General features: G+C 59.5%; 2 protein-coding genes across 16 annotated transcripts; one reads left to right on the plus strand and one right to left on the minus strand.

Annotated features, from left to right (window-relative positions):
• Positions 1-1,360: 1,360 nt before the first annotated feature.
• Positions 1,361-17,820, plus strand: POMT1 (protein O-mannosyltransferase 1). Of its 12 annotated transcripts, none has more exons than XM_047699884.1 (20): positions 1,361-1,472; positions 2,380-2,531; positions 3,540-3,646; positions 4,187-4,237; positions 4,796-4,942; positions 5,471-5,582; positions 6,171-6,236; positions 6,324-6,417; positions 6,645-6,800; positions 8,179-8,309; positions 8,693-8,788; positions 9,801-9,893; positions 11,456-11,552; positions 13,108-13,200; positions 13,515-13,635; positions 13,967-14,064; positions 14,600-14,713; positions 15,384-15,510; positions 16,424-16,601; positions 17,055-17,820. In XM_047699884.1, exons 2-20 carry the CDS (start codon positions 2,410-2,412, stop codon positions 17,227-17,229), a joined length of 2,178 nt encoding a protein of 725 aa, XP_047555840.1. In that variant the 5' UTR covers positions 1,361-1,472; positions 2,380-2,409; the 3' UTR covers positions 17,230-17,820. The 12 variants fall into 12 exon arrangements, with proteins under 12 accessions (XP_047555840.1, XP_047555837.1, XP_047555838.1 ...); XM_047699881.1 differs by having other exon boundaries at positions 1,363-1,557; XM_047699882.1 differs by lacking the exon at positions 1,361-1,472 and adding an exon at positions 1,574-1,691.
• UCK1 (uridine-cytidine kinase 1) lies at positions 17,816-23,288 on the minus strand. Of its 4 annotated transcripts, none has more exons than XM_047699891.1 (7): positions 23,065-23,283; positions 22,533-22,692; positions 21,660-21,756; positions 21,277-21,419; positions 21,103-21,197; positions 19,620-19,668; positions 17,816-19,102 (listed from the first exon to the last, which is right to left on the minus strand). In XM_047699891.1, exons 1-7 carry the CDS (start codon positions 23,170-23,172, stop codon positions 18,924-18,926), a joined length of 831 nt encoding a protein of 276 aa, XP_047555847.1. In that variant the 5' UTR covers positions 23,173-23,283; the 3' UTR covers positions 17,816-18,923. The 4 variants fall into 4 exon arrangements, with proteins under 4 accessions (XP_047555847.1, XP_047555850.1, XP_047555848.1 ...); XM_047699893.1 differs by having other exon boundaries at positions 18,965-19,102; positions 21,035-21,197; positions 23,065-23,286; XM_047699894.1 differs by lacking the exon at positions 21,103-21,197 and having other exon boundaries at positions 23,065-23,288.
• Positions 23,289-26,707: the final 3,419 nt, after the last annotated feature.

A 26,707-nucleotide genomic window follows, 5' to 3' on the forward strand; every position in this document is an offset into this window, starting at 1 on the left:
TGCCCTCTCCCTACTTACCCCTAGAATTGGGCATGTCAGAGGAGAAAGCATCTGATTTGTTATGGTTTATTTTTTTAAGTTTTAAGTAAGCGTCTGACCCTAAGATCAAGAGTTGCGTGCTTTACCAACTGAGCCAGCAAGGCTCAGTTGTGTGAGCCATTTTATGCTTTGTCGTGGTTTTTTGTTTGTTTTTGCCACTTCTTAGTGACCCTTATCTTTTGCTGGGAAGAGAGGCTTATACTGCACTTTGGGGTAGGAAAGAGCAATGCTCCAGTCGGGAAGTGAGAGATCAAGCACTTGGGTTTGAGTCCCAGCGGTGAATGTCGGGTCTGCCCCCAACCACTCCAGCTGCATGACTTGGGAGAACACTTCACCCCCCTGGAGTCACAATTGTAAAATGCCAATTTAACAGTACCTAACCTCCTGGGGTAGTGTGGACTCAAAGAGGTCATGGGCACCAGTTAAGAATGTAGGAGACTTCTAAATCACCCCTGCATAAAACACCTTCCATGAGGAAAGACTTGCAGTTTCCTCCAGCGCCTCTTGACTGTAGGGAAGAACAGGGACCTGGGCACCGGCTGTCTCAGCTCTAGCGGCCAAACCCGTTCCCTGGATTCACTGCCAGGGAAAGGGGGTTCCCGGAACTTCAGGAATCAGCCAGCCCCACTACTCCGGGGGCCCAGGGAGCCCCCGGCCTCAGGCGGGGTGAGCTCCAGCTCCCTCCCTCTCCACAGCCTTGGGCGAGGCACGGGTAAGTCAGAAGTAACCCCACATTCTCCACCGGTGTCCTCTAACGCTGGGTTGACCAACATTCGCGGGGAAGAGAGATGGTTCGCGAACTACCACCATTGTAGTTCTTAACCTTGCAATACCCATCCGTGAGATGAACACATACACGAGAGGACCGGGAAGGGGAAAACTGGGGACAAGGTTGTCCGTCCCGCCCCGCCAGCGGGGGACCGAAGAGCGGCGGCGGGGGGAGGCAGGGGCGCAAGGGAGCACGAGGAGCGGTGGGCCGGGGTCCGGGGGAGCCTTGCGCAGTGCGAGAGAGCCCGAGGGAGCCTGGGCGGGGAAGCGGCGGCAGCACCGACCCCGCCTGCCCTCCCTGCGCACGAGCTCTCCCGCGGGCCTCGGGCAGACCCCCGCACGCAAGCTGCTCGCCGGACTGCACTGCGATGCACACGGCTAAGACCCAACCGTCTCGTCCTTTTAAAAACACTGGAGCATCCAGCGGCCACGGGGCTCCTGAAACACCAAAGCTGTCAACGGCGCACTACAGAGGCGGGTCTCTGCGCCGTTCCGGACCCTGAGGGCCTCGGCGGCGCACGTGCGGCGCTCTGGCCCAGGGCGCACGCGCGCCGCTCCCGCAAAGGGCTCTGCAGGCCCGGCGAGTCGAGCGTCGAGCAGGCGGTACGTGGGCGGCGCAGAGTGCCGAGCAGTCTCGCCCCGGCGCGCGATCGGAAGCCCTAACGGTGGGCGTCCCCCGCCCCCCGGTCGGCGGATCCGAGGCGGGGTCGGACGCGGGGAGCAGCTCTGCGGGAACTCGACGAAAAGAGAGTACGTTTGAGGCGCCGGGGACGAGCGCCCAGTTGAGACCCGAGAGTCGGCGCGGGCCGCGCGTGCGCGGCTTGAGGACGACCTGGGGCGGGGGCGTCGGCGTCCGGCTGGACAGGGGACGGGGCCGAGGGCAGGTGCGCCCCGGGAGAGACGGGGGCGCCCCGGCAGGTGCAGGAGAGGAGGGAGTGCTCCGGGGCGAATGAAACCTGCGGGAAGGTGCAGCCCGAGAGAGAAAGGGAATGCCTGGAAGAGGAGTGGGGGCCTCCCAGGGCCCTTAAGGTCTCTGCAGAGGCGGGGACCGCCACAGGCCAGATGCAGCTTTGTTTGGTGCGAGAAGGGCGCCCAGCGAAGACAAGTGGCGCTCAAGGGAAGATGACGCCTCAGGGAGGAAACGGGGGCTCCTGGGTACAGACGCACCCTCGGGGTGAGAAGCGGGGCTCCCAGGTGATGGGCTGCAGCAGGGAGCGGGGTGGGGGAGCACTTGCGGCAGATGAGGAGCCTTCTGGGGCCCAGGAGGGCGAGGTTGGCGAGGCCCGGGGGTTTCCCTAATAAGCAGCTCCTCTCCGGGAAGCGCTCAGGGGGTGGTCGCGGAGTGGCTTGTTGAGTGAGTGAGTGACTGTTCAGTCCTGAGGCGCCCGAGTTCTCACCTTAGGTGACTGACTGCTGGTGTCCTCCGGACTTTCTCCCAAGGACCACCTGCCCCCCGCAACGCCTGGTTCTTCGCGGTGCACCTGAGAGCTGCGGTGGCTGCCGAGCTCTTCCGCGAATCTGTGAGCTTCTGGTTGCTGCTGGTTTACCGATGCCGTCTCTGTCCTTCTCCAGGGCATCCTCCAGGACCTGCTTCTCTACACGATGTTGGGATTTTTGGAGCGCCCTGTGGTGGTGACGGCTGACATCAATTTGAACGTTGTGGCTCTGACTGCAGTGGGGTTACTGAGCCGCCTGTGGCGGCTCGCCTATCCAAGGGCTGTGGTGTAAGTCAGACAACCCCATTCAGGACGGACTGGAAATTGTGATGTGTTCATGCGCTGGGGACCGAAAGTGCCCTTCTGAACAGCAGAAGCGAGAGAGTGGAATTCCTGGCTTCTCCGTGATGGATGTTTTGGGCAGAGGAGAGGACAGTGGGTCCTCAGGGCGGCACATGCTGAGTCCACCTGTCACATTTGCCCTGTAGTTCTCTAGCAGGTGGAATGTGGCCCCTGAAACAGGTGCAGCAGCCGTAGGTACCCATTTACAATCAGGGGTAGAGGATCAATGGGTTTGGAACTGAGTCTCCATTGACTTTCGAGCGTGTTGCTCTAAGGAGTGATGACGGCTGGTGGTATGACAGGGCCACTTGCTGTCTGGCTAACGTGTTCAGAGAAGAACACACATTGTGGAACCCACTAAACATACACAAAAGTAGGGAGAATAGTATAACCCCCCCCATGTGTTCATCACTCAGCTTCAGTGGACTTTTTTGAGGCAAGTCATAAGCAGCATGTTTCAGTAATTTGGTATCTTTCTAAAAGATGAGAACTTAGAAATAAACTATTAACATTGTCACGCCTAAGAAATTGACAGCAATATTGACGATATCCTTGGATGTCCCCAACTGTCTGAAAACAGTTGCAGTTGGTTTCTGCATGTGCCCCCATGACCCCTGCCCCTGGTTACCAGGTGTGATTCTGACCCTTAGTCCCAGACACAGCCCCGGGTCTGGGAGGCCTCTCAGTAGACAACCTGCTCACACGTCCTCAGTGGACCCGGGGAGGGTGAATCGAGTCTGTGTAGGGCAGACACCTGAGTGTGTGGCTGTTGTCGGCGAGTTTTCCCTCCTGTCCTTGTGGATGCATGGCGCTGTGCCGCTGTCTGAATATTTGGGACAAGGTGCAGGTGCAGTCAAATGAGCACTCATGTTGTTTGGAAACAGGAATACATTTACCCTCCTGCCCTGCTAGGGCATCCGCTTCTAGTGACTATCACGCCTGTTTGCTTTGCAGCTTTGATGAAGTGTATTACGGGCAGTACATCTCCTTCTACATGAAGCGGATCTTCTTTCTGGACGGCAGTGGACCACCATTTGGCCACATGCTGCTGGCCTTAGGAGGTAGGATTCGTTAGCAAGGGAAGTAGCCATTTATTTTTTTTTTAATTTTTTATTCTTTAAAGATTTTATTTATTTGACAGATCACAAGTAGGCAGAGAGAGAGGGAGAAGCAGGCTCCCCACTGAGCAGAGAGCCCGATGCGGGGCTCGATCCCAGGACCCTGGGAAGGCAGAGGCTTTAATCTACTGAGCCACCCAGGCGCCCCTAGAAGTAGCCCTTTAAAACTCATAAGTGAGGGGCTCCCGGCTGGATCAGTTGGTGGAGTGCGTGACTCTTGATCTCGAGGTTGTGAGTTCAAGCCTCACGTTGGGCGTAAAGATTATTTTAAAATAAATTAATAAATAAAGCCTATTTACAACACCTAAATAAATAAGTAAAATTGTGGTAATTTGTTTAAGAAATCATTAAACTCGTAAGTGGAATTTCTTGAGGGCAGAAACTGTGTCTAATTAGTCATCAGTGTTTCCCTGTGGCTGTCAGGGTTTGGTACTCCCCAACTCTTGCTGCTTGGGGTAGTTTCTGACTTGTCTTTTGTTTCAGGTTATTTAGGAGGATTTGATGGTAACTTTCTGTGGAACAGGATTGGAGCAGGTAATAGGTCATTTTCACGTCCCTTGTGACTTTGGAATATTAGGATGGAGAGGAAGGGCTTTCCTAGGGATTAACAACCGTGGTTTGTTAATCCGTCCAGCGTATGATGAATTCGGTACACGTGGAAGGCTTTTGAAAGGCCTGGGGAACATCTTAGTGTATAATCACGGCACCTACTTTGTCCTCGGTTTTCAGGCCATGGGGCAGTGTCTGTGTGTGGCATCTGTTGCAGTTATCTTTTTTCCATGGAAGTTTTGTCTCTTGCCTCAGTGTTTTGGGGAAAAGGCAGGGCAGATTTATAAACGAGTAAAGCACTAACTACTTTCAGAGTCATGAGGCATTATTTTCATGCCCGATGAGTGTGAGGCTCTGACTGCACACGGCCAAGGTCAAGGCTTTTACCCGCAACTTACACACGCCCTTCTGACATGGTGCCTAGTTTGGCAAACTTGCATTTTGGGATCTGTGAATGTGACTCCATGTTTGAAAACATGCCTGCTGCGCAGGAAGGTGGTGCGTGCCCCATGTTGGTCAGCTCCGCCGTGGTTGCTTTTCCAGAATACAGCAGCAACGTGCCCGTGTGGTCTTTGCGCCTGCTGCCGGCCCTCACCGGGGCTCTGTTGGTGCCCATGGCCTACCAGATCCTGCTGGAGCTTGGCTTTTCTCATTGCACCGCCACGGGGGCTGCCCTGCTGATACTTATCGGTGAGACCCAGGCCTCTGCCTGCTCTGGTGCCGCTCAGGGAAGCCCCCAACATTGGCCCCAGTTATGTCACAGCATGCAGCCCAGGAGAGCTCGTGGGTTTAGTAGATGTGCCCCCACAGGGTCTCCTCCTCACAGGATGGAAGGAAGTGTGCCCAATCTGCCCAGGTTTGACTCTGGGAGGACTCCGGGGCCCTCCCAGGGTGTGGGCTGGCAGAACTGTGTGGTCAGACTTGTGAAGCTGCATACATCCACGTACCACAAAGTTGGCATTCCTTCTGTACATGACAAGGATAAAGACTCAGAAAGGTTCTTTGACTTGCCCAAGGTCACACAGGTCTTGCTAGGCATGATTCACACCTCAGAACTCGCTTCTGTGGTTCTGGAGCCCATCTCCTCCAGCCACCCAATCCTGAACTTCCCATGGCCACGTTCTGTGGCCTGTAGAGTGTCCTTTCTGTGGGTGCTCCCATCTCCCTGTGTCTGCCCTTGCTCCCTGACAGCTGACGTACATGTCCTCTTTCTAACAGAGAACGCTCTCATCACTCAGGCAAGGCTCATGCTTTTGGAGTCAGTGTTGATATTTTTCAACCTGTTGGCTGTGCTGTCCTACCTGAAGTTTGCCAACTCCCAAAAACAGAGGTATGCAGCAGGGGGCACGCCCTTCCTCGTTAATGACAGGGAAGCGTCCGGATGGTTTGTTGACCTAAAAGGGTCTGATGCCTTTTCATTTGGGGGAGCTGCTTGTGGACTTTGTGTCTTTCGTCTTCAAGACTGGCGCTTGGCTCCTAACTTCACAAATACATTCTCATTTTTGTGTAATTTTTTTTTAAGATTATTTATTTGAGAGAGAGAGCAGAGTGAGCAAGAGAGAGCATGAGCAGGGGGATCAGCAGAGGGGGAGGGAGAAGCAGGCTCCCCACTGAGCAGGGAACCTGACGTGTGGCTCAAACCCAGGACCCTGAGATCATGACCTGAGCCAAAGTCAGCCACTTAGCCGATGGAGTCACCCAGGCGCCTCTCACTTCTGTATAATTTAAACTAACTGGGAAAATGTTCTGGCCAAAAAGAAAAAAATTCTGCTGGGACTGAGATTTGAGAGACGACGGTGCGTTTTTCTCGTTGTGGAGCTCAGGATGGCCCACTGATCCCGAGAGCTCTGAGGGGTGCTCCCCCTCGGGCAGTGTCTCGTGATCCGTTCCCAGCTGTGCTCTTCTGCTTTGACCCCAGGCCCTTCTCCCTGCGCTGGTGGTTTTGGCTGACGCTGACCGGAATGGCCTGCTCCTGCGCAGTGGGGTGAGTCTGGGCTGCGGGCCTCAGGCAGCCTTGGCCGTCTCCTCATTCTGTGCCTTGTTGGAACAATTTCTCCTTGGGTCTTTTCAGCGTCAAATATGTGGGTGTCTTCACGTACCTGCTAGTGCTCGCAGTGGCCGGCGTCCATGCCTGGCACCTGATCGGAGACCGGACTCTGTCACATGTAGGTGCCCCGTGGAATGGGGCGAGTGGCCGTCCCAGGGTGGGCGGAGGTCGGTGTGATGTGAGCGTCTGGGGAGAAAGTCTTCTCCAGAAGACAGGCTTTGTGAGCCTCTGGCCAGAGGCTGTGGGAAGCCTGGAGCTCTGCTGCCCGCTTCCTCCGGGCCTGCCTGTCTGGAGGGCGCACCTTCCTGAGCAGCCGGACATGACCTGTCCTCTGTCTGGCGGCAGGTCCGTGTGCTCTGTCACCTGCTTGCCCGAGTGGCAGCGCTGCTGGTCGTCCCGGCCCTCATGTACTTGTTGTTCTTCTATGTCCACTTGACTCTGGTCTACCGTTCCGGGCCCCACGACCAGATCATGTCCAGTGCTTTCCAGGCCAGCCTGGAGGTAAGGAGGGGCACCACGGCCGCCTTGGAGAGGGGATAAGACTAGACTCAGGGTTTTCTTTTTTCTTTTTTTTTTTGAGAGCAAGAGCATGAGCAGAGGGAGAGGGAGAAGCAGACTCCCCATGGAGCAGGGAGCCCGATGCAGGACTCAATCCCAGGACCCTGGAATCATGACCTGAGCAGAAGGCAGACACTTAACCACTGAGCCACCCAGGCACCCCTGGACTCTGAGTTTCTTATGTAAACACTGTCAGGTGTTAGCGGGGAAAACCAAATCAAGACATGAAGAAGCCACTTTAGTTTTTCTAAACAAGCTGTGCGTGTGTGGACAGCGTGGAAACAGGCGATGGGTCAGCTCTTCAGTGTGGCCTGCCTGAGGACATGGCAAAGTCCCACAGACGCGGGGCAGGTGCCCACACGTCACAAGACAAGCTCGGCTCTGGCATTCCTTCCTGCTGACTCTGCAGAGAGAGTGAAACATACCAGTTGGGGGTGGTGAGGACTGGAGAGTCCGATGGGATCCACTCCTGACACCCAGGCATGTGTGTTTGGGCAAATTTCTTAGCTCATCCAAGTGATCGTCTTCTCACCTTTGTTTTTTTAAAGATTTATTTATTTGAGGGGAGCCTGGGCAGTTCAGTTTTTGGTGTCGGCCTTCCTGCTCGGCGGGAAGCCTGCTTCTCCCTCTCCCTCCGCCCCTGCTTGTGTTCCTTCTCCTGCTCTCTCTCTGTGTCGAATAAATAATAAAATCTTAAAAAAAAAAAAAAAAAAAGATGGGGCGCCTGGGTGGCTCAGTGGGTTAAGCCGCTGCCTTCGGCTCAGGTCATGATCTCAGAGTCCTGGGATCGAGCCCCGCATCGGGCTCTCTGCTCAGTAGGAAGCCTTCTTCCTCCTCTCTCTCTGCCTGCCTCTCTGCCTACTTGTGATCTCTGTCAAATAAATAAATAAAATATTGAAAAAAAAAAAAGATTCATTTATTTGACAGAGGACACAAGCAGAGGGAGAGGGAGAATGTCTAGCAGGCTTCCCGCTGAGTGCAGAGCCCGTCGTGGGGCTCGATCCCAGGACCCTGAGATCACAACCTGAGCCGAAACACAAGAGTTGGACACCTGACCCACTGAGCCACCCAGGGAGCCCTTTTTTTTCTTCTTTAAAGATTTATTGAGAGAGTCTCACCTTTCAAATGGACAGGGTTGCACTTCCCGGAGGATGCCTATGGCACTAAGCGAGGGGCTGTGTGGAGGGATAGGAGTAGGTCCCGTGTCCTCATGCTAGTTCTGTGACACAACAACGACTGCCCCACTACACGCCCCCCCCCGGAGGAGGTGTGGCTGTCCGGAGGTTCGCTTGCTCACGGCCCCCTCTTGCTTTTGTCTCAGGGCGGCCTAGCTCGGATCACGCAGGGCCAGCCCCTGGAGGTGGCCTACGGCTCCCAGGTCACTCTGAAGAACGTCTTTGGCAAACCCGTGCCCTGCTGGCTCCACTCCCACCAGAGCACCTACCCCATGATGTAAGGAAGGCGACCGTTGTAAACCGAAGGTCGTAACATGTTTGGCTTTTTCACGTTTCTGCTGTTACCAGCTTTGACTCGAAATGAAATGTCCGAGAAAGACGTTGAGCTCTCGGATTCTGATTATCAACGAACCTTGTCATTTCTGTGTATGGAACAGAGGGACTCGGGGGCAGAAGGCTCTTCTGCCTCGGGGGCTCTCCCACACCTGCTGCTTGACGTGCACGCTGGGCGCGTCCTCCTGTCCCTCTCGGACCCACGCTTACACGTCTCATCCTTGTTTCCACCGGGGCACCTTGCCTGGTGGCGTCGGCGGGAACCTCGAGAGAAAGGCTGATGGCGGCCCCCAGCGGACACGTGGTTGTGTTGGTTCCTTCTCACAGATACGAGAACGGCCGAGGCAGCTCACACCAGCAGCAGGTGACCTGTTACCCGTTCAAAGATGTCAACAACTGGTGGATCGTGAAGGATCCCGGGAGGTGCGTGCGGGTGCTGGGACTCCAGGGTGGGGCTTCCCTCGTGGCCCCCTCTCCGTGGTCGCTTCCTCCCTCGAAGCTTCGAGAGCAGCTCCGTGCTGCTGAGCCCGCGGTCCAGGGGTTGAACGCTTCCTCGGGGAACTGCTCCCCGCCCCACCCACTGTCTCCCCGGGGGCTTCCCAAGCTCTCTGCCAGCGCCCCCTGTGCTCCCCACGGCATTCCCTTGCTCAGGCCTCATGGATGGAGGACTCCCTTGTCCTCCTGCCCCGTCCAGTCCGGCAGCCCGTCCGTGGACGTCCTGCAAACAAGGTCCCGAACCATCCTGGCCTCTGTCTCTACCCCCTGTGTCTCCCACAGCGGTCTCCTGCTCCAGTTCTCGCTGCCCCACGTGGGCTTTTAAAATGTCACTCATGGCAGATCACGGTCGTGCTGAAACCCTTCCTAGCTTCTGTTATCCCTCCAGGGCCACCCAGGGCCATCCAGACCCCTGACGGTGGCCTGCAGTGCCTGGCCTCTGTCCTGCCTTGTGCCGGGGGCTCCTTTTTTTTTTTTTTAAAGATTTTATTTGTATATTTGACAGAGAGAGACAGAGAGAGAGAGAGAGGTAACACAAGCAGAGGGAGAAGGAGAAGCAGGCTTGAGGAGCAAGGAGCCCGATGTGGGGCTCAATCCCAGGACCCTGGGATCATGACCTGAGCCCAAGGCAGATGCTTAACAACTCAACCACCCAGGCAGCCCTAGCTGGCTTTTTCTTAAAACCTGACTGTCGCTCCTCTGGGAGGCTGCCTTGACCGCCCTCCTCTGGTCACGGGCACGTCGGCATCCCGGTACCCGTTGTGGCGCAGCCGGGGCGGCTGCTGGGTTGGCCGCTTGCCGCAGCCCTGTGAGGCGGTGGGCCGTGTCTGGCTGCTCCACTGCGCCCACCACCACCCTGCTGGGCCTTTGGGGTGCTTGCATGGGGCACGGGGACAAGGGAGGCCCCCCCGACTGACCGGCCGGCTCTCCGTGTCCGCAGGCATCCACTGGTGGTGAGCAGCCCGCCGCGGCCCGTGCGGCACGGGGACATAGTACAGCTGGTCCACGGCATGACCACCCGCTTCCTCAACACGTGAGTGCCCACCATCCGCCCTCTCCGCGCCTCTCGGGTCGGCTGCCCACTGCCCCACTGCCCCCACGCCAGTGTCTGGCTCCCTTGGGGTGGCCCCGCGCTGTAGCCCGCACTCTGTGATGGTGCCCCCTCGGTGATGGTGATGACAGCACACGGAGGAGTGGGGGGGACGGGGCTTAGCAGGGGAGCCTGCAGACCCTGGGGCCGCCCTGGACCCTGCAGTGGGAGGTGGCCGGGGTGGGGGGGTGCTTCGAAAGACAGGTGAGGGAGAGCACGGGAGGGCTTCCCACATAGAACCAAGTGCGCCACTTCCCTGAAGTTGAATGGCTTAAAGTACGTGTGAGTTCAAGAAGCGTTGGAATCCGGCCACGTAAGGTCCAGAATGGTCCCTGCGTTTCGGTGCTCAGCCCTTTCCTGACTTGACCCGAGCAGTCTCTGCAAACCAGCGTGCCCTGGTCTCCTCTCTTCCTACCTCCACCCAGCTTCTCAGGTCATCTCCTGGCTTCTCACGCCTCCCAGATGATGCCTCGAGACCCTGTTTCCCCCTGCAGGCTCCTGGCCTCTGGCCTGCTTCTCCCTGGAAGAAGCCAGCGCTTCAGCCGCCGCCCCGGCTGCTTCTCTTCCTTCTGCTCCCGCCTCGGCCCAGTCGAGGCCTGATCCCTGTGCTGTCAGGGCCAGTGCCCTGATCTCCTGCCTCCCCACCCCCACCCCCCACCACGGGTGGTGCCCTGTGAGCCCACGCCGTCCACTGGCCTGGCCTCACTTCTCTGCCAGAAGCCTTCCAATGACTCCCACCGCGTGGCCGTCACGTTCAGAATAACATCCCCACTTCTCCCTGGCCGCGGGCCCGTTGGGATCCAGCCTCTGGTGACTCCCGGGAGAACTTCACTGCAGTCCCCCTGGCCTTCCTGCTGTTCCCAGATGACCGACCGCAGCACCTTTGAGACCTTTACACCTGCTCTCTGCCTGGAATGTTCTTGGACTCCCATCCCCCATGGCCCGCTCGTTGTGGTCACACGTCAGCTGAAATGTCGCCTCCTCAAAGCCTTTCCCAGGCGCTCCTGCTCTCTTGGTTTTGTCGGTGGTGCTCCACAGCCTGGCACTCTTGGCCGTGCGCATGAAGGTCTGCCTTCTCCGGGTGCGAGGGAGGGCCGTGTCCTCCGGAGTGCCCGGCGCAAAGGAGGATAAGGCGTGAGAACCACACAGATGAGGGAGGTGGTTCTTTCTGGACATTGGAGGTCGCCGTCCCTGAGGGCATCTCATACCCCCACGGTGTTCCTAGTCCCGCAACCATTTCCCAGACTGGCTTTGTCGCCCATGGTGGAGTGGCGACACCCGCGCGGCCTGGGCTGCTGTCCATCAGACCCCGCATCTCGGGTACTTCTCCCCAGGGGAAGGGCTGCCGTCAGTGTCTCGTGATCCGCAGGCCTCAGACGGTGCCCCTCGGGGCCGCTCCTCCTTCAGGCTGAGCCGGTTTTGTTTCTGGAAGTGGGTTTTTGCCCTTCGAGGCGTAGTGATGGGCTGGGTGAGGAGCCCCCTCCACAGCACGTTGTGTTTTCCAGGCACGATGTGGCGGCGCCCCTGAGCCCCCACTCGCAGGAGGTCTCCTGCTACGTGGACTACAACATCTCCATGCCCTCCCAGAACCTCTGGCGACTGGTGAGTCCCAGCCGGAAACCCCTCCGTGGCCATCAGGAATGTGTCTGTTCAAAAGCGCTCTTTAGAGTCACTGATTGAGATGTAAAATTAGTGATTTTTAGCCCTATAAAATGCCCCAGGTGTTTTCGTGGGAAGGGAGACGTCTCCATGGGAGGGACAAGCTGGCTGAGCAGGTGGTCTGTGCTCCGTGCTGGCCATGTGGCTCTCGGGGCCCTGCCAGGTGAAGGTGCCCTTGGCCTTGGCGGCCTCTCCAGACTCAAGACCAGGTCATGGCTGCACAGGGTCGGGCCTCCCCAGCCACCCTCCGTTGACCACAGGAGCCTCTTTCGTTGAGCCTCGCCTGGTGTTAAGGAACACCCTGGCCACAGGGTTTCTCTGGGGACAGCTGGGGCTCTGACCGGGCCTCTGAGCATCCAGGGACACAGGCTGCCCCCTTCCAGAGTCCCTCTCCAGGGCTGCACGCGGCCTGCTGGAAACGGTGGCAGGAAGAGACAGTTGTGTCCCTGGGTCCTTGCGCCGCTGTGAGTTCAAAGACATGCTCAAAAACAGTTTTGGTCCCGTGTGCACGCTAATCCCTGGGGGCGGGGGTCTCTCCCTAACGAGAGGCAGGCTCTCCTTCCAGCTCCGACTGCACCAGCCGCCCGCTGAGCACGGGTCTCCCGCCCTCTGTTCTGGGCTCGCAGGTGTGACTGGCAGGGCGTGCTGGGTGCCATGCCACTGGCAGGCCCTCCCGGTGGAGCCAGGGGCTTCAGGGCTGCCGTGTGTGTGTCTTGTGTGTGTGTGTGTGTGAGCAGCGTCCCTCCGTCCCCCCCTCACTTTCTTGGTGCTGCACGTGTCCGCCTACCTTCTGCTTCTCCCTCCTCCCTTCGGCTGTTCCCATGGGATGGGAGCGCTCTGCACCCAGGCCCCGTCACTGGGAGGCCTCCTGGTGGACCTTCTCCTAGGGGCCCACCTATTGCCCTTCTACCAGGCCTTGGACAGCTAATGGCCAAGCCCCCTCCTCCCCTGTTCCTGCCAGCAGCGCCTTCACCCCAACATGCCCACATGTCCAGGGACTGTGGCTCATGCAGCAAGGAGGGAGGGCGGCCGACGCCGGGTGTACTGTCAGCCCGGCCTCTCCCTGCTCCCGCAGAGCCCTTGGGTCCTCCGGTCCTCCCTGACAGCCACACGCCTGCACAGGTCACCTTGAGGCTGCGATAAGATACAAGGCCAAGTGCTCTCACGATGTTAGTGGTTCCATTACCTGCCAGCAGCCCCCACGCCCCGTTGAGGACAACTCAGGGACCGTCTCCAGCCCTCGCCTGAGCCGTCTGTGCATTTGCACGAGCAAGAAGGCCGAGCCTGGGGGCCTCTTGACTCTGCAGCAGAGCAGTGTGGCCCCGGCCCGGCCAGGGGCTTGCTGTGTGGGTGTCGGGAGCAAGGTCGGGGCACCATCCTGTTAGCTCCCCGGAGCTTGGTCCCTTGTCTCAGCGTCGTTGTTTGGTGATCGGTGCTCACTTGACAGGTCAGGAAATCGGGGAAAGAACGAGATCATTGATAGGACCTGCTTTTACAGGACATCGTGAACCGCGAATCCGACACGGAGGTTTGGAAGACCATCTTGTCTGAGGTCCGCCTGGTGCACGTGAACACCTCTGCGGTCCTGAAGGTAAAGGGGAGCTGGGTTTGGCTCACCTGTCTTGGCTGGGGGCGGCTCATGACACAGTTTACCGGACCCTCCGGGCTGAACGGACTCTTCACGGGCAGGACGCCCGGCTAAAGCCTTTGCTGTGTTACACGCACACGGAAGGGCAGGACTCCGACTTCTCAGACTGAATCCTGACGTGGCGGGCGCACGGGGGAGAGGCTGCCGCCCTTGTCGGCTGTGGGCAGAGTGACCTGGTGGCAGGGTGGTGGGGATGAGTGGGGGCCCCGGGCCTGCGCGTCACCCCCCGTCTCCCCCGCAACCCACTGTTTCGCTAGCTGAGCGGGGCCCACCTCCCGGACTGGGGGTTCCGGCAGCTGGAGGTCGTCGGGGAGAAGCTGTCCCGGGGCTACCACGAGAGCATGGTGTGGAACGTGGAGGAGCACCGATACGGCAAAAGTGAGTCTGGCCCGCAGGCTTCCCGTCGCTTTAATGAGACACCCTCCTTGCCCCCTGCCGTGGGCTCGGGTTCACTGGGGGACGGGACGCCATGCGCACTCCCTGCTGAGCCGAGCCCTGAACAAGCCAACTGTCGCTCTGAGGCAGCGTCCGGGGGCAGTGCAAGCTGAGCCTTTCGAGTGGAAAGATCCAGATTTGACGGGGCTCCCGCAGGTGGCCGGGAAGGCCAAGCGGAGCGATGCCGTGGGCTGTCAGAGAAGAGGGACGTGGGCTTTTCTCCAAGCTGCCAGTGTGTGGTGAGCCCCTGACCTTCTGCTGTGTGTCGTGCCAGGCCAGGAGCAGAAGGAGAGGGAGCTGGAGCTGCACTCACCCGCCCAGATGGACGTCAGCAGGAACCTGAGCTTCATGGCCAGGTTCCTGGAGCTGCAGGTGACCAGCGGGGGTGGCCCGGCTCTACCTGGGGCGCTGGCTCCTCGCCAGAGGGAGCGCTGTGCTCGGGAGAGCTGCACCCTTCCCGTTGTCTTCCTTCACCTGGGGCCTGGCTGAGCAGGAAGGGTTCCTGTGTCTCGGCCGTAAGTGGTAGAGGCCACACGGTCAGCCCCGGGCCTGTGGCCTTGCGGGCAGGAATAGCCAGGAACCAGGCAGTGTATCCTTGTATCCACGGCCAGAGTATGCTTGGAGCTCCCCACGGTCAGGTCAGAGTGGCCCAAGGTCAACATGACAGAGCCCTAGCGATGTCAGAATCAGAAGCTAGGGGTCCTGAATCTAAAAGTGTCCTTTAGCACCAAGTTCAGTCCCTTCCCCCCACAGACAGGGTGACGGGGGGCCTTGGGGTAGGACCTCAGCGCCGCGTGTGCTGGATGGTCCAGGTGAACGTGAAAGGGACACCCCAGGCCCTCAGCCAGGCCCCCGAGCGAGGGCGGCTCTGGCTGTGAGCTCGACTCTGGCCTCTGCCTCCTTGCAGTGGAGGATGCTGATGGTGAAGAGCGATGACTCGGAGCACAAGTACAGCTCCTCGCCGCTGGATTGGGTCACCCTGGACACCAGCATCGCCTACTGGCTGCACCCCAGGACCAGCGTACGGGGGCGCGTGGGCAGGCGGCGGGTGGGGTGGTCGCTCGGGGCTCCTCGGGCGTGGAGAGCAGCCGCTGCCTCCTGCACGGGCCTGGCTCGGTGCGGGGCCTCCTGCGGGGCCGGTGCTCGCGTTAGCTGTGGGGTGAGGTCCCGGCACGGCTGCACGTTGGAGGAAAGCAGGCTTTACTGCTTTTGTGGGAGCGCGTTGCTCCCCGTTTTCTGAGAAGAGCAGCTTTTAAAGTACTCCCCTGCTGTCCTGCACAGAGCACGAGCGGCCGAGCCCACCCGTGCTCTGTGCACATTTGTGCTGTCCCTCCTCACGCCGCAGGACGAGCAGCCAGGAGCTGGCAACCCCAGCTCCAAACACCTCCCAAATGAGTTCACGCTGAAAACGCTCCCCTTCGTCCTCCTCCGCATGGAGACGAGCGGCCACGTGCTGTGAAGCGGGGTCCTTAGCTCCGCGTGGCCCCGGGTCACCCTCTGCTGGGCGCTGTTGTCAGAGCAGGGGTGCTGGCCTCTCCTGGTCGCATTGCTGCTTCGCGCCCTTCCTGCAGCAGAGGCTGCGGTTCCAGCCTGTGCCTGGGTTTTGGCTGCAGGCTGGCGGGCACACGGGCGTTGTCAGGGCTGGGTCCCTCCGAGCAGCCGGTGGCTGACGGGGTCCCCTGTGCCCTCAGGCCCAGATCCACCTGCTTGGGAACGTCGTGATCTGGGCCTCGGCCGGCCTCGCCACAGCGGTCTACGTGCTGCTCTTCTTCTGGTACCTGCTTAGACGCCGAAGGTGCATCCGGGACCTGCCCGAGGGTCAGTGCGTCTCACTCCTGGTGACAGCCGGCCTCACCAGCAACCTGGGCCTTAAGGCTATCTCCTTGTTTCTTCGTGGAAGGGGCTTAAATGTATCTTTTTAAGAAGATTTTATTTATTTCACACAGAGAAAGACACAAGAGAGGGAATACCAGCAGGGGCAGAGGGAGAAGGGGAAGCAGGCTCCTGCCGAGCAGGGAGCCCGATGCGGGGCTCGATCCCAGGACCCCGGGATCATGCCGAGCCGAAGGCAGACGCTGAGCCCCCCAGGCGCCCTGTGTTCTGTCTCCCTAGAGATAAAATGTTGCAGTTGAGGGTCCCACGTTGTGTTAGAGGCTTGTGCAGGGAAATGCAGGGGCCAGGCAGGAATGGCCCTCTCCCCAGGATGTGAGCCCCACCTCAGTGTCTGCTCGCTCGGGGATGGCGGACGGCACGGAGTGGTCAGCCAGCCCTGAGTTACTCGGGTGCGGGTGGTTTGCGTAACAGAAACTGCTGCGGACTGTCTTGAAACAGACAAGGGCAGGGGGAGCCCCGAAGGCCTCAGCAGTGTGGCAGCGTCCCCAGTCTTCCTGCTGACCACTGCCCCAGGGGGCAGGGCGGGTCCCCAAATACAGCCCCTCACAGCTCCGGCTCCTGAGAGTCCGACCTGCCTGCTGGTGATCCTGGAGGAGCCGGGGCCCCGGGGGGGTGGGTATGGCTCGGGGGGTCGGGATGGTGAGGACCCCGCAGGAAGTAAAGGAGGTTCTTGGGACATCGTTCTTTCTCCAGAGATCACGGGAAGGGTTGGGAGGTGGGGAATGGAGAGCGTGTGTACCTTAAAGATGAGGAATGCAGCTCGTGGGACTAGCGGAGAGCCTTTGCACGCGGGGCCCGGGTCAGCAGCGCTGGCTCAGGGCAGCCTCTCCCCCTGCAGATTGCTGGCTGCGCTGGGTGCTGGCCGGGGCTCTGTGTGCCGGTGGCTGGGCGGTGAACTACCTCCCCTTCTTCCTGATGGAGAAGACGCTCTTCCTCTACCACTACCTCCCCGCGCTCACCTTCCAGATCCTCCTGCTCCCTGTGGTCCTGCAGCACGTTGCCGACCACCTGTGCAGGTACAGGGCCTTAGCGGCTGTGCCCCCCGGGGCTCCAGGTCCAGGGGTGTCCCAAGGGAGGACTTCGGGTGGTGTGGGAAGGGTTGGGGGCACCATGGGAGGCAGGTGTGGCCGACTGCGAGGGGTGAACAATGGGGACGCGGGCCGGGTCGCACAGTGTGCGGTGGAGCGGAACCACAGCAAGTTCTGGAAGTGGGGCCAGAGGGCGTGGATTTGGTGTTTTGGGGGGTCGGGAGCTGCACAGCCTCTCAGGAGGGCTGTGGTTCGATCACGCCGGGAGTGGGGATGCTGCTCCAGCGCCGGAGCGTAGATGGGAGACTCCAGAACATGCACAAGGAGGGGGTCATGTCCAGCGCCTGGGGCAGGGAGTGAGAAGGAAGGACAGGCTGTCCAGGGGGCCCGGTGCGCCTCATGGTGAGGAAGAGCCCTGTGCCCACGCCCTGGTCCCCCCAGGTCCCCTCTCCTGAGGAGCGTCTTCGGCAGCCTGGTGGTGGCGTGGTACTCCTGCGCCTGTCACGTGTTCAACACGCTGCGCCCGCTCACCTACGGGGACAGGTCCCTCTCGCCCGGCGAACTCAAGGCCCTTCGCTGGAAAGACAGCTGGGACATTCTGATCCGAAAATACTAGCAGGATGCGCGCGCAGTAAACGTCTGGACTGGGGTCGGGCAGGAAGGGCTGCATTCGAGAACCGTGTGGGTCTTTGACAGAAGGGCCCAGGCCGGGCTATGGTGTCCCGTTCTCCAGACGGTTGATGATGGTTTGTTTTGAGCCGAGTTTCTGCTTTCCAGGAAACAAAGAACATGCCCGAGGCATGTACTGGCGCCTCCGGGCCCCCTGAGCTAGGGCGCAGTGAGTGGCTGGCTGGCGTGGGCCTCGTGAGGGAGCAGCAGCAGGAGGGGAGCAGGCCACGATGGGGAGAGTTAGGGTCAAAGCAGCCAAGGCCCTGGGCCTGTGAAGCTGCAGCCGCCTCCACCTCGTCCCCAGCGAGGCCTCGAGGTACCGGCCTGCGTCCCGTCCACGCCAAACGAGCTACTGAAGGACGGGCCCCGGACTCCGGCCACTGCAGCAGAGACCTGGGACCCCTCACTGCTGCTGACATGGCGGGGGCACACGGGCCAGCAGCGCCACCGGCACGCTGAGCCTCGTGTCCCCCACAGGTACCCCCATCCTTAATTTGCCTTCTGTGTACAATTAAAAAGGGACACACTGGCACTGGCATTTGGTATTATTTATTGATTCTCCAAAAGGGCACAGTAAGCTGGACAAGACTGTCACACGGTCATCAGAGGGCAACCACGGCCAAGCTCAGCTGGGGTCCTGTCTGTGTAGCTACACTCAGTGCTTGATGGAAGGAAACCGGGAGTGTCCGTGCAGCTTAGTCCGTGGCCAGGGGAAGGCATCACTTCTATTCTATATAAACGGAAGGGAAGACAAGCCAGGACGACTCCGGCCATAGGCATAGGATGTGGGGTGTGTGCGAAGAGACTGGCTGGCATTGGACGCTGGGCCCTAGATGGGGCCCCGGGCTACCCCAGGGAAGGCCTGTCCATTCAGCACCGGGGCCCCAGGTGGCTCCTGAGCAGGACGGCGTGGAGACGCGGGGCGCACCAGCCTGCCCCCCGCCCCACCTGTGGAGCCGGGCTCGGCCTGGGTGAGCACGTGTCGTCTCCTGTGTTGGCTGCTGGTTAAGGAAAGGCTTGTTCCCGGGGCTCCTTCCTTGGCGTACAGCCCAGGAGGAAGGAAAGCTCTCTGGCTCCTTAGAAGGGGGTGTGCCCCGCTGGATCGCACCCCATGGCGGGGGTGGGTGGGGAGCATGAAACTCGGTTACTGGGTCACAACTCACATGGGAGAATAAATAACGAAACAGTCACACATGTAACACCTAGAGAGGGGAAGTACTCTTTTCTCGACCTGTTTCAGTCGCATGTGTGCGGGAACCGGACCATCCTAGAGAGTCCCTCTCGTCGTGGGTTCCTGTCAGACACACGCTTGGACAGCCACAGCAGCCATGCCATGTGCTCCGTGTTCCCAAGGGACGTGACTGGCTCACCACACGTTCCGGGGAATTTCTCAGTAACTTGGACTTTTAACCCTCTAATGTGTGGAAGCAGGTGAAGATGTCAGGAGGGCATGCCAACATCTCGTCGAGTGTGACAGGTGCAGTGAGGACCACCGCGATCCCCGCCCATCCTGTCCGTACCCTATGGCGCCCAGAGGAAGCAGTGGTGGCGTTTAGAGGGGCGGGTGGGCGGGTATCTCTGGGCCCGACCCTGAACACAGTCTGTCAGGGGTCCTGCCCAGGAGGCTGAGCACCCCGCTTCTCAGTGGGGTCTGCTGCTGGACTCCAAGTGCGATCGCTTGCCAGCGGTCAGCACCCCAGGACGGTCTCCCGGCTCAGGAAATGTCCTCTTGTAGCTCCGCCCATTGGACCCTCGCTGCCATTTGCAGAGGTCGCCGCTCAGGATGTCCTGGATATGCTGCACGATCAGGTTGATGGCCACTGTGGCAGAGACAGTGCGCTCAGCCCGTCCGCCCCCTCGACGCCTTGAGGCCAGGCTCAGGCTGCCACTGGTTCCCTGGGCCACCCAGCCCCGCAGCGGCTCAGGCGCCGAGAGCACAGGCCTTCCCGCCGAGGCTTCGTGGCGGTGCCCGGAGTCTCGGCAGATAGAGAAGTGCTTGGCGGGAAGGAGCACGGTAACATGGCCTGGCCCGTCTGTGGGGGTCTCGGTTCACCAAGAGCCCAGAGAAAAGATACTTCCTGCTATGGCGCGAGTCCCCGTCAACGTAACGATCTGTTTCCAGCCTCACTGAGCTGTAACTGACAAGCAAGGCGGGGCCGTTTTCGCTGTCCAACGTGTTAAACAGATTTTTAAAGTATTCTTTGGATCTGTGCAATACACGTACGTGGACGGGAACCCTCATCACTTCACTGTGACCACCAGGACCGGGCAGGGCCTGCCCCAGGGCCCAGGGCGGTGGACTGGGGAGTCGGGGCAGCCGTCAGGCCTGGTTCTTACCCATGTTGTCGACCCCTCGAGGGATTATCACGTCTGCGTACTTCTTGGTCTGCAAGACAAAAAGCAGATCTCAGGAGCTCTGTCCCTCCGAGGACTTCTGGTTGTTCAACACCAGACTCAATGGCAGGAGAGCGGCCATGGGGGGCGTGGCGGGGACCGGGGTGTGGCAGATGGGGGTCTGGGACTTGGGTGTTAGGCAGGTGCCAGAGGCAGAAGGAGTGGCCGAGGCATCGAGAAGACACACGTTCCTCTCCGGGTGTCTCTGAAATGCTCATGCATTTTCTGGGGAATGCCATTGTGAGAAGAGGTCCCTGAGCCACGTGACCTGCGGTATCCTTCTGCCACACGTGACCTGCTTCCTCTGGAACCAGGAACCCTTCTGAGAGAAGCCCAGATTGGGAGCGAGGAAGGTCGCGGCACACTCCCTGGCTGGCACGTGCAAAGCCCTCCACGCTACCTGTCCCCATGCTAACACCTGCTCCCTGCTGGGTGCTCTGCCAGGTCAGGGCAGGGACAGACACCAGGAGGAACCCGGCCATCGAGGAGGGACCCCAGCCAGGTGTTGCTAAGAGGGACACACCCCAAGCAGGCCGAGCAGAGGGAGAGGAAAAGGAAGCCGTCTGAGCTGCGGGACAGCCCCGCGGACCGTTCCGTGTGGTGGGCATGTAGACATGGGCCAAGTCCTGGGGCAGTGGTGTCTGCAGGCTGTGGGGACCCACGGAAGCCGCGGGCACAAAGAGGGCCAGGCTGGCTTCACGGGGGGTGCTCACTGTGGGGTGCAGAAGAGCTGAGGAAGGTCGTACTACAGGGGCGAGGGAGGGACATGGTCACCCTGGCCAGACTCAGGGTGTGGCTGCACATAAGGGGAGCGGGAAGTTCAAGGACCGTGCTGGGGCACAGCCTCCACATAGGGTCACCTGGTGGCAGTGGGTGTCCACACTTTTCCCATTAACCACCTGCTCTGCCAAATGCCTTTCCTTCTGTGAGTAACAGAGAGTGTGATTATCAATTGACTTTTCTCACCACTTTCCAGGTGCTTTGGAGAACACAAACGTAAAATAAGGTTCTCTTCCACCAGCAGCAGACAGAACTCATCTGTCTACTCAGCACAAGTGGGGATCCCGGCTCCGTTTCCTTTGCGCCATATTTTACTTTTAAGAAGCAACATGTTAAGTTTCCCTTTCAAACTACCGATAAGTCCCACCCAGTAAGAGCTGGAAAGCGGAGAGAAAGGGGAAGGCCTGAAGCAGGAGGAGAGGAGCTGCATGGAGCTGTGGGGCCGAGGGGCTCTTGCAGGCAGAGGAAGGGATCCGCACAGACAATGCTTTTAGAGCGGAGAAGAGTCCCTGCGAGGAGGTCTAACGAGCTAACTTCTCCCTTCGTAAGACCCTGCTCCCCCACAGTTCAGCTCTCATGGTACAGGGCGCCAGGGGTCCTCTTGGAAAGGGAGAAAAGGAGGTCCCCAAGCAAGCAGGAGGAGTACCGGCAGGCAGAACTCTTCGAAGGCTGGTTTGACGAAGGTGGTGTACTGGGTCAGGATCTGCTCCAGGTCCCTCCCGCGCTGCACGTCCCGGAGAACTGAGGCAGGAGGAGTACGTCAGTCAGGACTCGCGGCTGGCCTCAGCCAACGGTAGAGAGAGGCCTGCGTCCGCCTTACCTCTTCTTGACAGCCTGACGTCAGAGTCCGTGTCCACAAAAAGGCGCAGGTGGAACATGTCCCGGACCTCCTGACTGTAGAACACCAGGATGCCCTCGAACAGGACCACGTCTGCGGGGTAGACCACCGTGGTCTCTGCTAACCTGGGAGGCGAGACCAGGACACGGGCCCTGCTGGAGCTACGGGATCTGGGAGCCCAGGCACAGATGGCTCTGGTCACCAGGTGTGGACCACCTGGAGGGGGACAGATGACAGCAGGAGACAGGGGTATGCCCAGAAACCAACAGGGCCAGGCTGATGCAGGGCTACCTGCGGACCCCACAGGGGGCGTGCTAGCTGGCCCCCCTGCACATGGTTCCTCTCCCAGGAACCACCTTGCTCACCTTGAATGGGTCACAAAATCGTAAGTTGGGACCTCGACAGTTTTGCCCTCCACGATGTTTTTCAGAGTCCTGTGCATCAAATCGTTATCAAAAGCATCTGCAGGGACGGAACAAAAGGCAAGACTCTCCAGGCGTCCTTGTGCTGGGGATGGGAGCCAACTTCCTCTGCCTGGGGGGTGGGCAGCCACAGCTGGGTGCTCATGGTACCTGCGGCCTCGGGAACATCTGGACTAGGCCCCACCCCCACAGTTTACATTTGCAGGCTGCTGTGTCCCACACAGAAGTTAGACCCGGGGATTTCCTGATCGGCCAGCACTGGGAGGCAGGTGGGTTAGGCATCTGCTTCTATTTCTGGGAAATAACCACCGACCAAGGCTGCTTAGGCCTTCCTCCCGCTGGGACCCAGCCATAGGGTGGGATCTAGCGGTGGCAGGCAAGGGCAGGCTGGCTCTCTCCTCTCATCTGTTGACCCCATTTGCACCTGAACAGAACAGACACAGCCCTCTCATTTAGCCGCTGCTTGCCCTGCTACCCTCTCAAGGCCTTTGCCCCAGGGCAGGACCCCACACAGCAGGAAGGTGGGGGATTTCTTCACGACCAAAATCTTGGCATAACAATGGTCCCCAAGGCTCCATGGAAGCAAAGACTTCCTGACTGGCTCCAAATGAGGGAGCCGGCAGCTCCTGCTGGGCCGTCTGGGGCGCAGAGAATGAGGCAAAGTCCTTCTGACTTAATCACACAGCCTGCTCGGGCTCAGACTACTCAGAAATGTCATGGAACCACTGGGGTCTCTCTGCATCGCCGGCCGACCCGGGAGCCAGTCCCCTTGGTCTGTCCTCCCTCTCGCCCTCCCCTTAGGGTCTTCAGCTGCACCTGGGTGGTCGAAATTGTACTGTCCCTTCAGTGCCTTGGCCTTCTGTTCTGGGGTCAGGACCTTGTAGAACCTGTCTTGACTCAGGATGACCAGCTTCCGCTGCCGGTGGTCCACTTCGTTCTGGCCCAGCAGCTCCATGATCTTCTCACACACAGTGGACTGGGAATACAGACAGGATTCCCGCCTGGACCTGCTCCCGCCACGGGGCGACCTCAGGAGACCCTGACCCACCCGCCCGCGGAGGCTTGCCCACCAGGCCAGCGACAGGTGGGGCTGGCCTTGGGGGAAGGCCGCAGGGAGGGTGCGAGGAGCCCGAGGGCAAGCGCCCCAGGCCCTGCCTGCACCCCGGCCTGGCCCACCACAGCCGCAGCCCCCTCGCCCCTCCACCCCAGGCCCCGGAGGGAGCGCCTCGGCAACCAGGAGCCGGGGGTTTCATCGCCGGCTGGAGGCCGGATCGGCCCGCCCCGAGTCTCCGAGGGCCGGGGGTCGAGGTGGCACACGCAGGCCCCGCCGGGCTACCCAGCCCCTTACCTTCCCGCTCGCGGTGCCGCCGCTCACCCCGATCAGGAAGGGCCGGTGATGAGAGCGGTCCGCCTCTGGCGCGGCGCCCTCGCAGTCACCGCCTCCAGCCGAAGCCATCCCGGGCTCCGCTGGCTCGCATCGGGTTCCTGGCTCCCGCAGCCTCCCCAAACCAGCCAGCCCGCCCGCCCCCGCGCGAAGGTCGGAGACGCCCCCCGGAGCTCCACTTCCGGGAGGCGTGCGGCGCGGCGGGAGCGCGCGGGGCACGGCGGGAGTTGTAGTCCGAGGGGACCGAGGACACTGCGCCTGCGCGAGGCGGGCCGGCTTCCCTGCGGCCAGGTTGCCCACAGCCCTGTGGTGCTGCGGGTTTGCTGCAAAGGGCGAAAGTCCCTGCGTAGCGCCTCTGGCTGCAGGAGTCTCTAGATGGGTGGCCGCCTCCATCCGCGCCCCCTACCTAGCAGCGTCGGCGATGATCCCACCCCCGAGACTGCGGGGCCCGCAAGTCAGCCTCCTGAGCCCAGAGTCGGAAACTTAACCGACTTTACAGCCTCGTGGCCGTCACCCCCGAGCGCAGTCTGCCGTCAGCATCTGTTTCTCGTCCTGCCGACCGGTCCGGCCCTCCTCGCCAGCGCACAGCCACTTAGCCTGCCTCCCCGACCCCTGCAACCCGTCCTACACAGGAGCCATCCGAGTTTCCTACCATGGCCCGGGTCGTGCCGCTGGTCCCCCGACCCCCGCCTAACCACTGCCTCTGCAGCCAGCGTCGCCTCCTTAAACCCCCCAGCACGTGGTGGTGACGGTGACTTTCGACCTCTGCATTAGGCAGGCTGTGAGCCAAGAAAGCCGAGCCGGAGTCTGCTGGGTACCCCTGGACCCCCTGGGCCTGGCACAGAGAAGGCAAATGCAGATGGATTCCAACTGTCTATTTCCCCCAAGGCATCAAGACTCTGTGGACGGTGCTCCTAATGCACTGTGAGCCCCGCATGAATATTTGATGAGGTATGAAGCCCGTGAGAGGACAGTAACATTCAGACAGGGGCCACGTGGCTGGGTCACCGGGGCCTTCTCCTGATGGAGGGCGGGGTTAGGAGCCAGGACCGCGGCTGAGAGAGCGCTCAGCCCTTGCTTCTGCGGCCTGACCCCTGGCAGCTATGTAATGACTCTGTATTTCCTTTCTTCCCAAATGGGGCCATGCCATGACTTTTTAAAATGAGCATGTAAGTGGAGCTTGGGGTGCTGAAAGGTAGAGTTTCAGGTAGACCACAGAGAAGTTGCAATAGAGACGTTTATTAGGCACAGGTCCGGCCTTCAGGGGCCACCCAGGGAAGTCAAGGCAGAGTGCCCCAGGCCTGGGCCCTTCCTCCCCACCGTCCCATCCTTCCCTTTGGAGGGCTGACTCTTCCCAGCATCCCTCCCCAGCTGGACTGGGCGGGGCCAGTCTAGGTCCTCAGTGGCCCCTGCATTTCTCCTGGGAGGCCTCTGGCAGGTAAGCCATGGATTCTGCAATCTCCTGACTGATGCTTGTCTGGAGAGGAGAAGCCTGGTGAGGGCAGGCCCTGGCTGGCTTGCTGGGCTGAGCCTCCCGTACCCATGGTGAACATTTGTTCTTGCTGAATGGGGCACAGAGCTGCCCAGCCGTTGGGTTTCTCAGAAGCAATGAGGCAGGACTGGTAAAAGTGAACAGCGATAACCCTCTAGGATCTTCTGCTCCTGTCCTCACCATCCCCCAGCCCGGCTCTCCAAGGCTGCTCTCCTTCCCCACCCCCTTCGCCAGCCCCAATCACCTGCAAAAATGTCTGTTCATTCCAAGTACGTCTTTAAGCTTTTATGGCATACAGGCTGGCCACTTGAAGAGCTGACCAAGTGTTAATGTTTTGTTTGGTTCTTTGTTTTGTTTTAAATGACATTCTTCTTTTTTTTTTTTAAAGATTTTATTTATTTGACAGAGATCACAAATAGGCAGAGAGGCAGGTGGGGTTGGGGTGGGGGAAGCAAGCTCCCTGCTGAGCAGAGAGCCCGATGCGGGGCTTGATCCTAGGACCCTGGGATCATGACTGGAGCCGAAGGCAGAGGCTGTAACCCACTGAGCCACCCAGGCGCGCCTTGTTTTGTTTTTTAAAGATTTATTTATTGGAGAGAGAGAAAGAGCGCGCACACGAGCTGGGGGAGAGGGAGAGAGAGAATCCTGAAGCAGACTGCCCGTTGAGCGTAGAGCTCTGTCCCAGGACCCTGAGATCATGACCTGAGCCAAAATCAAGAGCAGGCTGCTTAACCGGCTGAGCTACCCAGGTGCTCCCGGTGTCAGTGTGTTCAGTAGTGTTTAATGTCATTTTTCCTAATCACAGAGTCAAGCCATGCTCATTGCAGAGTGTGCATACCCACACAAGGAAAACTAAAATCGCCCATCACCCCTCACCCAGGGAAAGCAACGGTTTTGTATTCCAGTGTTGGCCCTCTGGTCCGATAGGGCTACAGCAAGACAGTGGGACGATAAACAAGGTTTGGTTCCATATCTTAACTAACAGCGAAGCCACACAACAGCCCTAGGCTATGGGTCCCCTTATTATCCCATTTTCCTGGTGGGGAAGTCCAGGAGCAGAGAGATCACGTGGCTGGCCCAAGGCTTCCAGTCAAGATAGCTAATAGGAAGTCAACACACCCACGTACACACTCACGCACCCCCCAACACCGAGAAGTGCATAATCTCTCTGTTCCAAGACAAGAAAGGGAAATACAGTACCTAGGTCCTTGAGCCCAGAAGCCAAGCTGCCCATGAAGGGGGCCAGGAGCAGCCTTGGGGGCGGGAACCAAAGCCAGTGCCTTTGCAGACGGCGGGAACCTGAAACGGGCTGCCCTCTGGTGAGCCCGAGCCCACGAGGATACCAGTGGCTCCGGGTGGAGGCGGCCCAAGAGGAACCCTGGGCGCGCATCGCACGTGAGCCCCGACACGGCGCAGAAGCCCCTGCCCCAGCCGGAGAAGCTAACACAGCGCGGCCCCCAGCTGGCGACCTCCGTAAGGGTCCGTAGAGACAGACGCGGAACTGTCTTGCCTCCCAGGGCACAGGCCAGGGCAGGCGCAGGGCGCCTGGAGAAGGTGGATCGTGCTGAAGGTGAACTCACGAGATGACGAAGCCCCGAGGAAATCTGCCGCGTGTGGAAACGGCAACCGATGTGGCACAGGCGCCCAATCACGTCCGAGGAACTCGTGACAATACCCCGATTTGGAAAGAGTTTAAGAAGAGCTCTGCAAAGGCGAAGGACAGCGTGACCAAATGCAGCAGGCGGTCCTGAACGGGACTCCCCGCCGGGAGCGTACGCCAGAAACCGGCATCGTGCCACCCTGGCAGCCTTTCTCTCGGCCTGAAACTCCTTTCAGATGAAAAGGTTAAGAACCATTTGAAAAGAAAGTGCATGGAATAATGTGCGTGGCGGCAGAAAAGATACAGAAAAGAACTGTAGAGTTTGAAAGAACCAGATGGGAAAGGGGAGCACTTGTCTGGCTAGGTCGGTAGGGCATGTGACGCTTGATCTCAGGGTTGTGAGTTCGAGCCCCACATGGGGTGTAGAGATGACGTAAAGATAAAATTTTCCAAAAAAAAAAAAAAAGAACCAAATGGAAATGCTCATTGTGTGAAGACACAAAAATATTTTTTAA

The sequence above is a fragment of the Lutra lutra genome, chromosome 13, assembly GCF_902655055.1.
Source record: "Lutra lutra chromosome 13, mLutLut1.2, whole genome shotgun sequence".
Taxonomy (NCBI): Eukaryota; Metazoa; Chordata; class Mammalia; order Carnivora; family Mustelidae; genus Lutra; species Lutra lutra.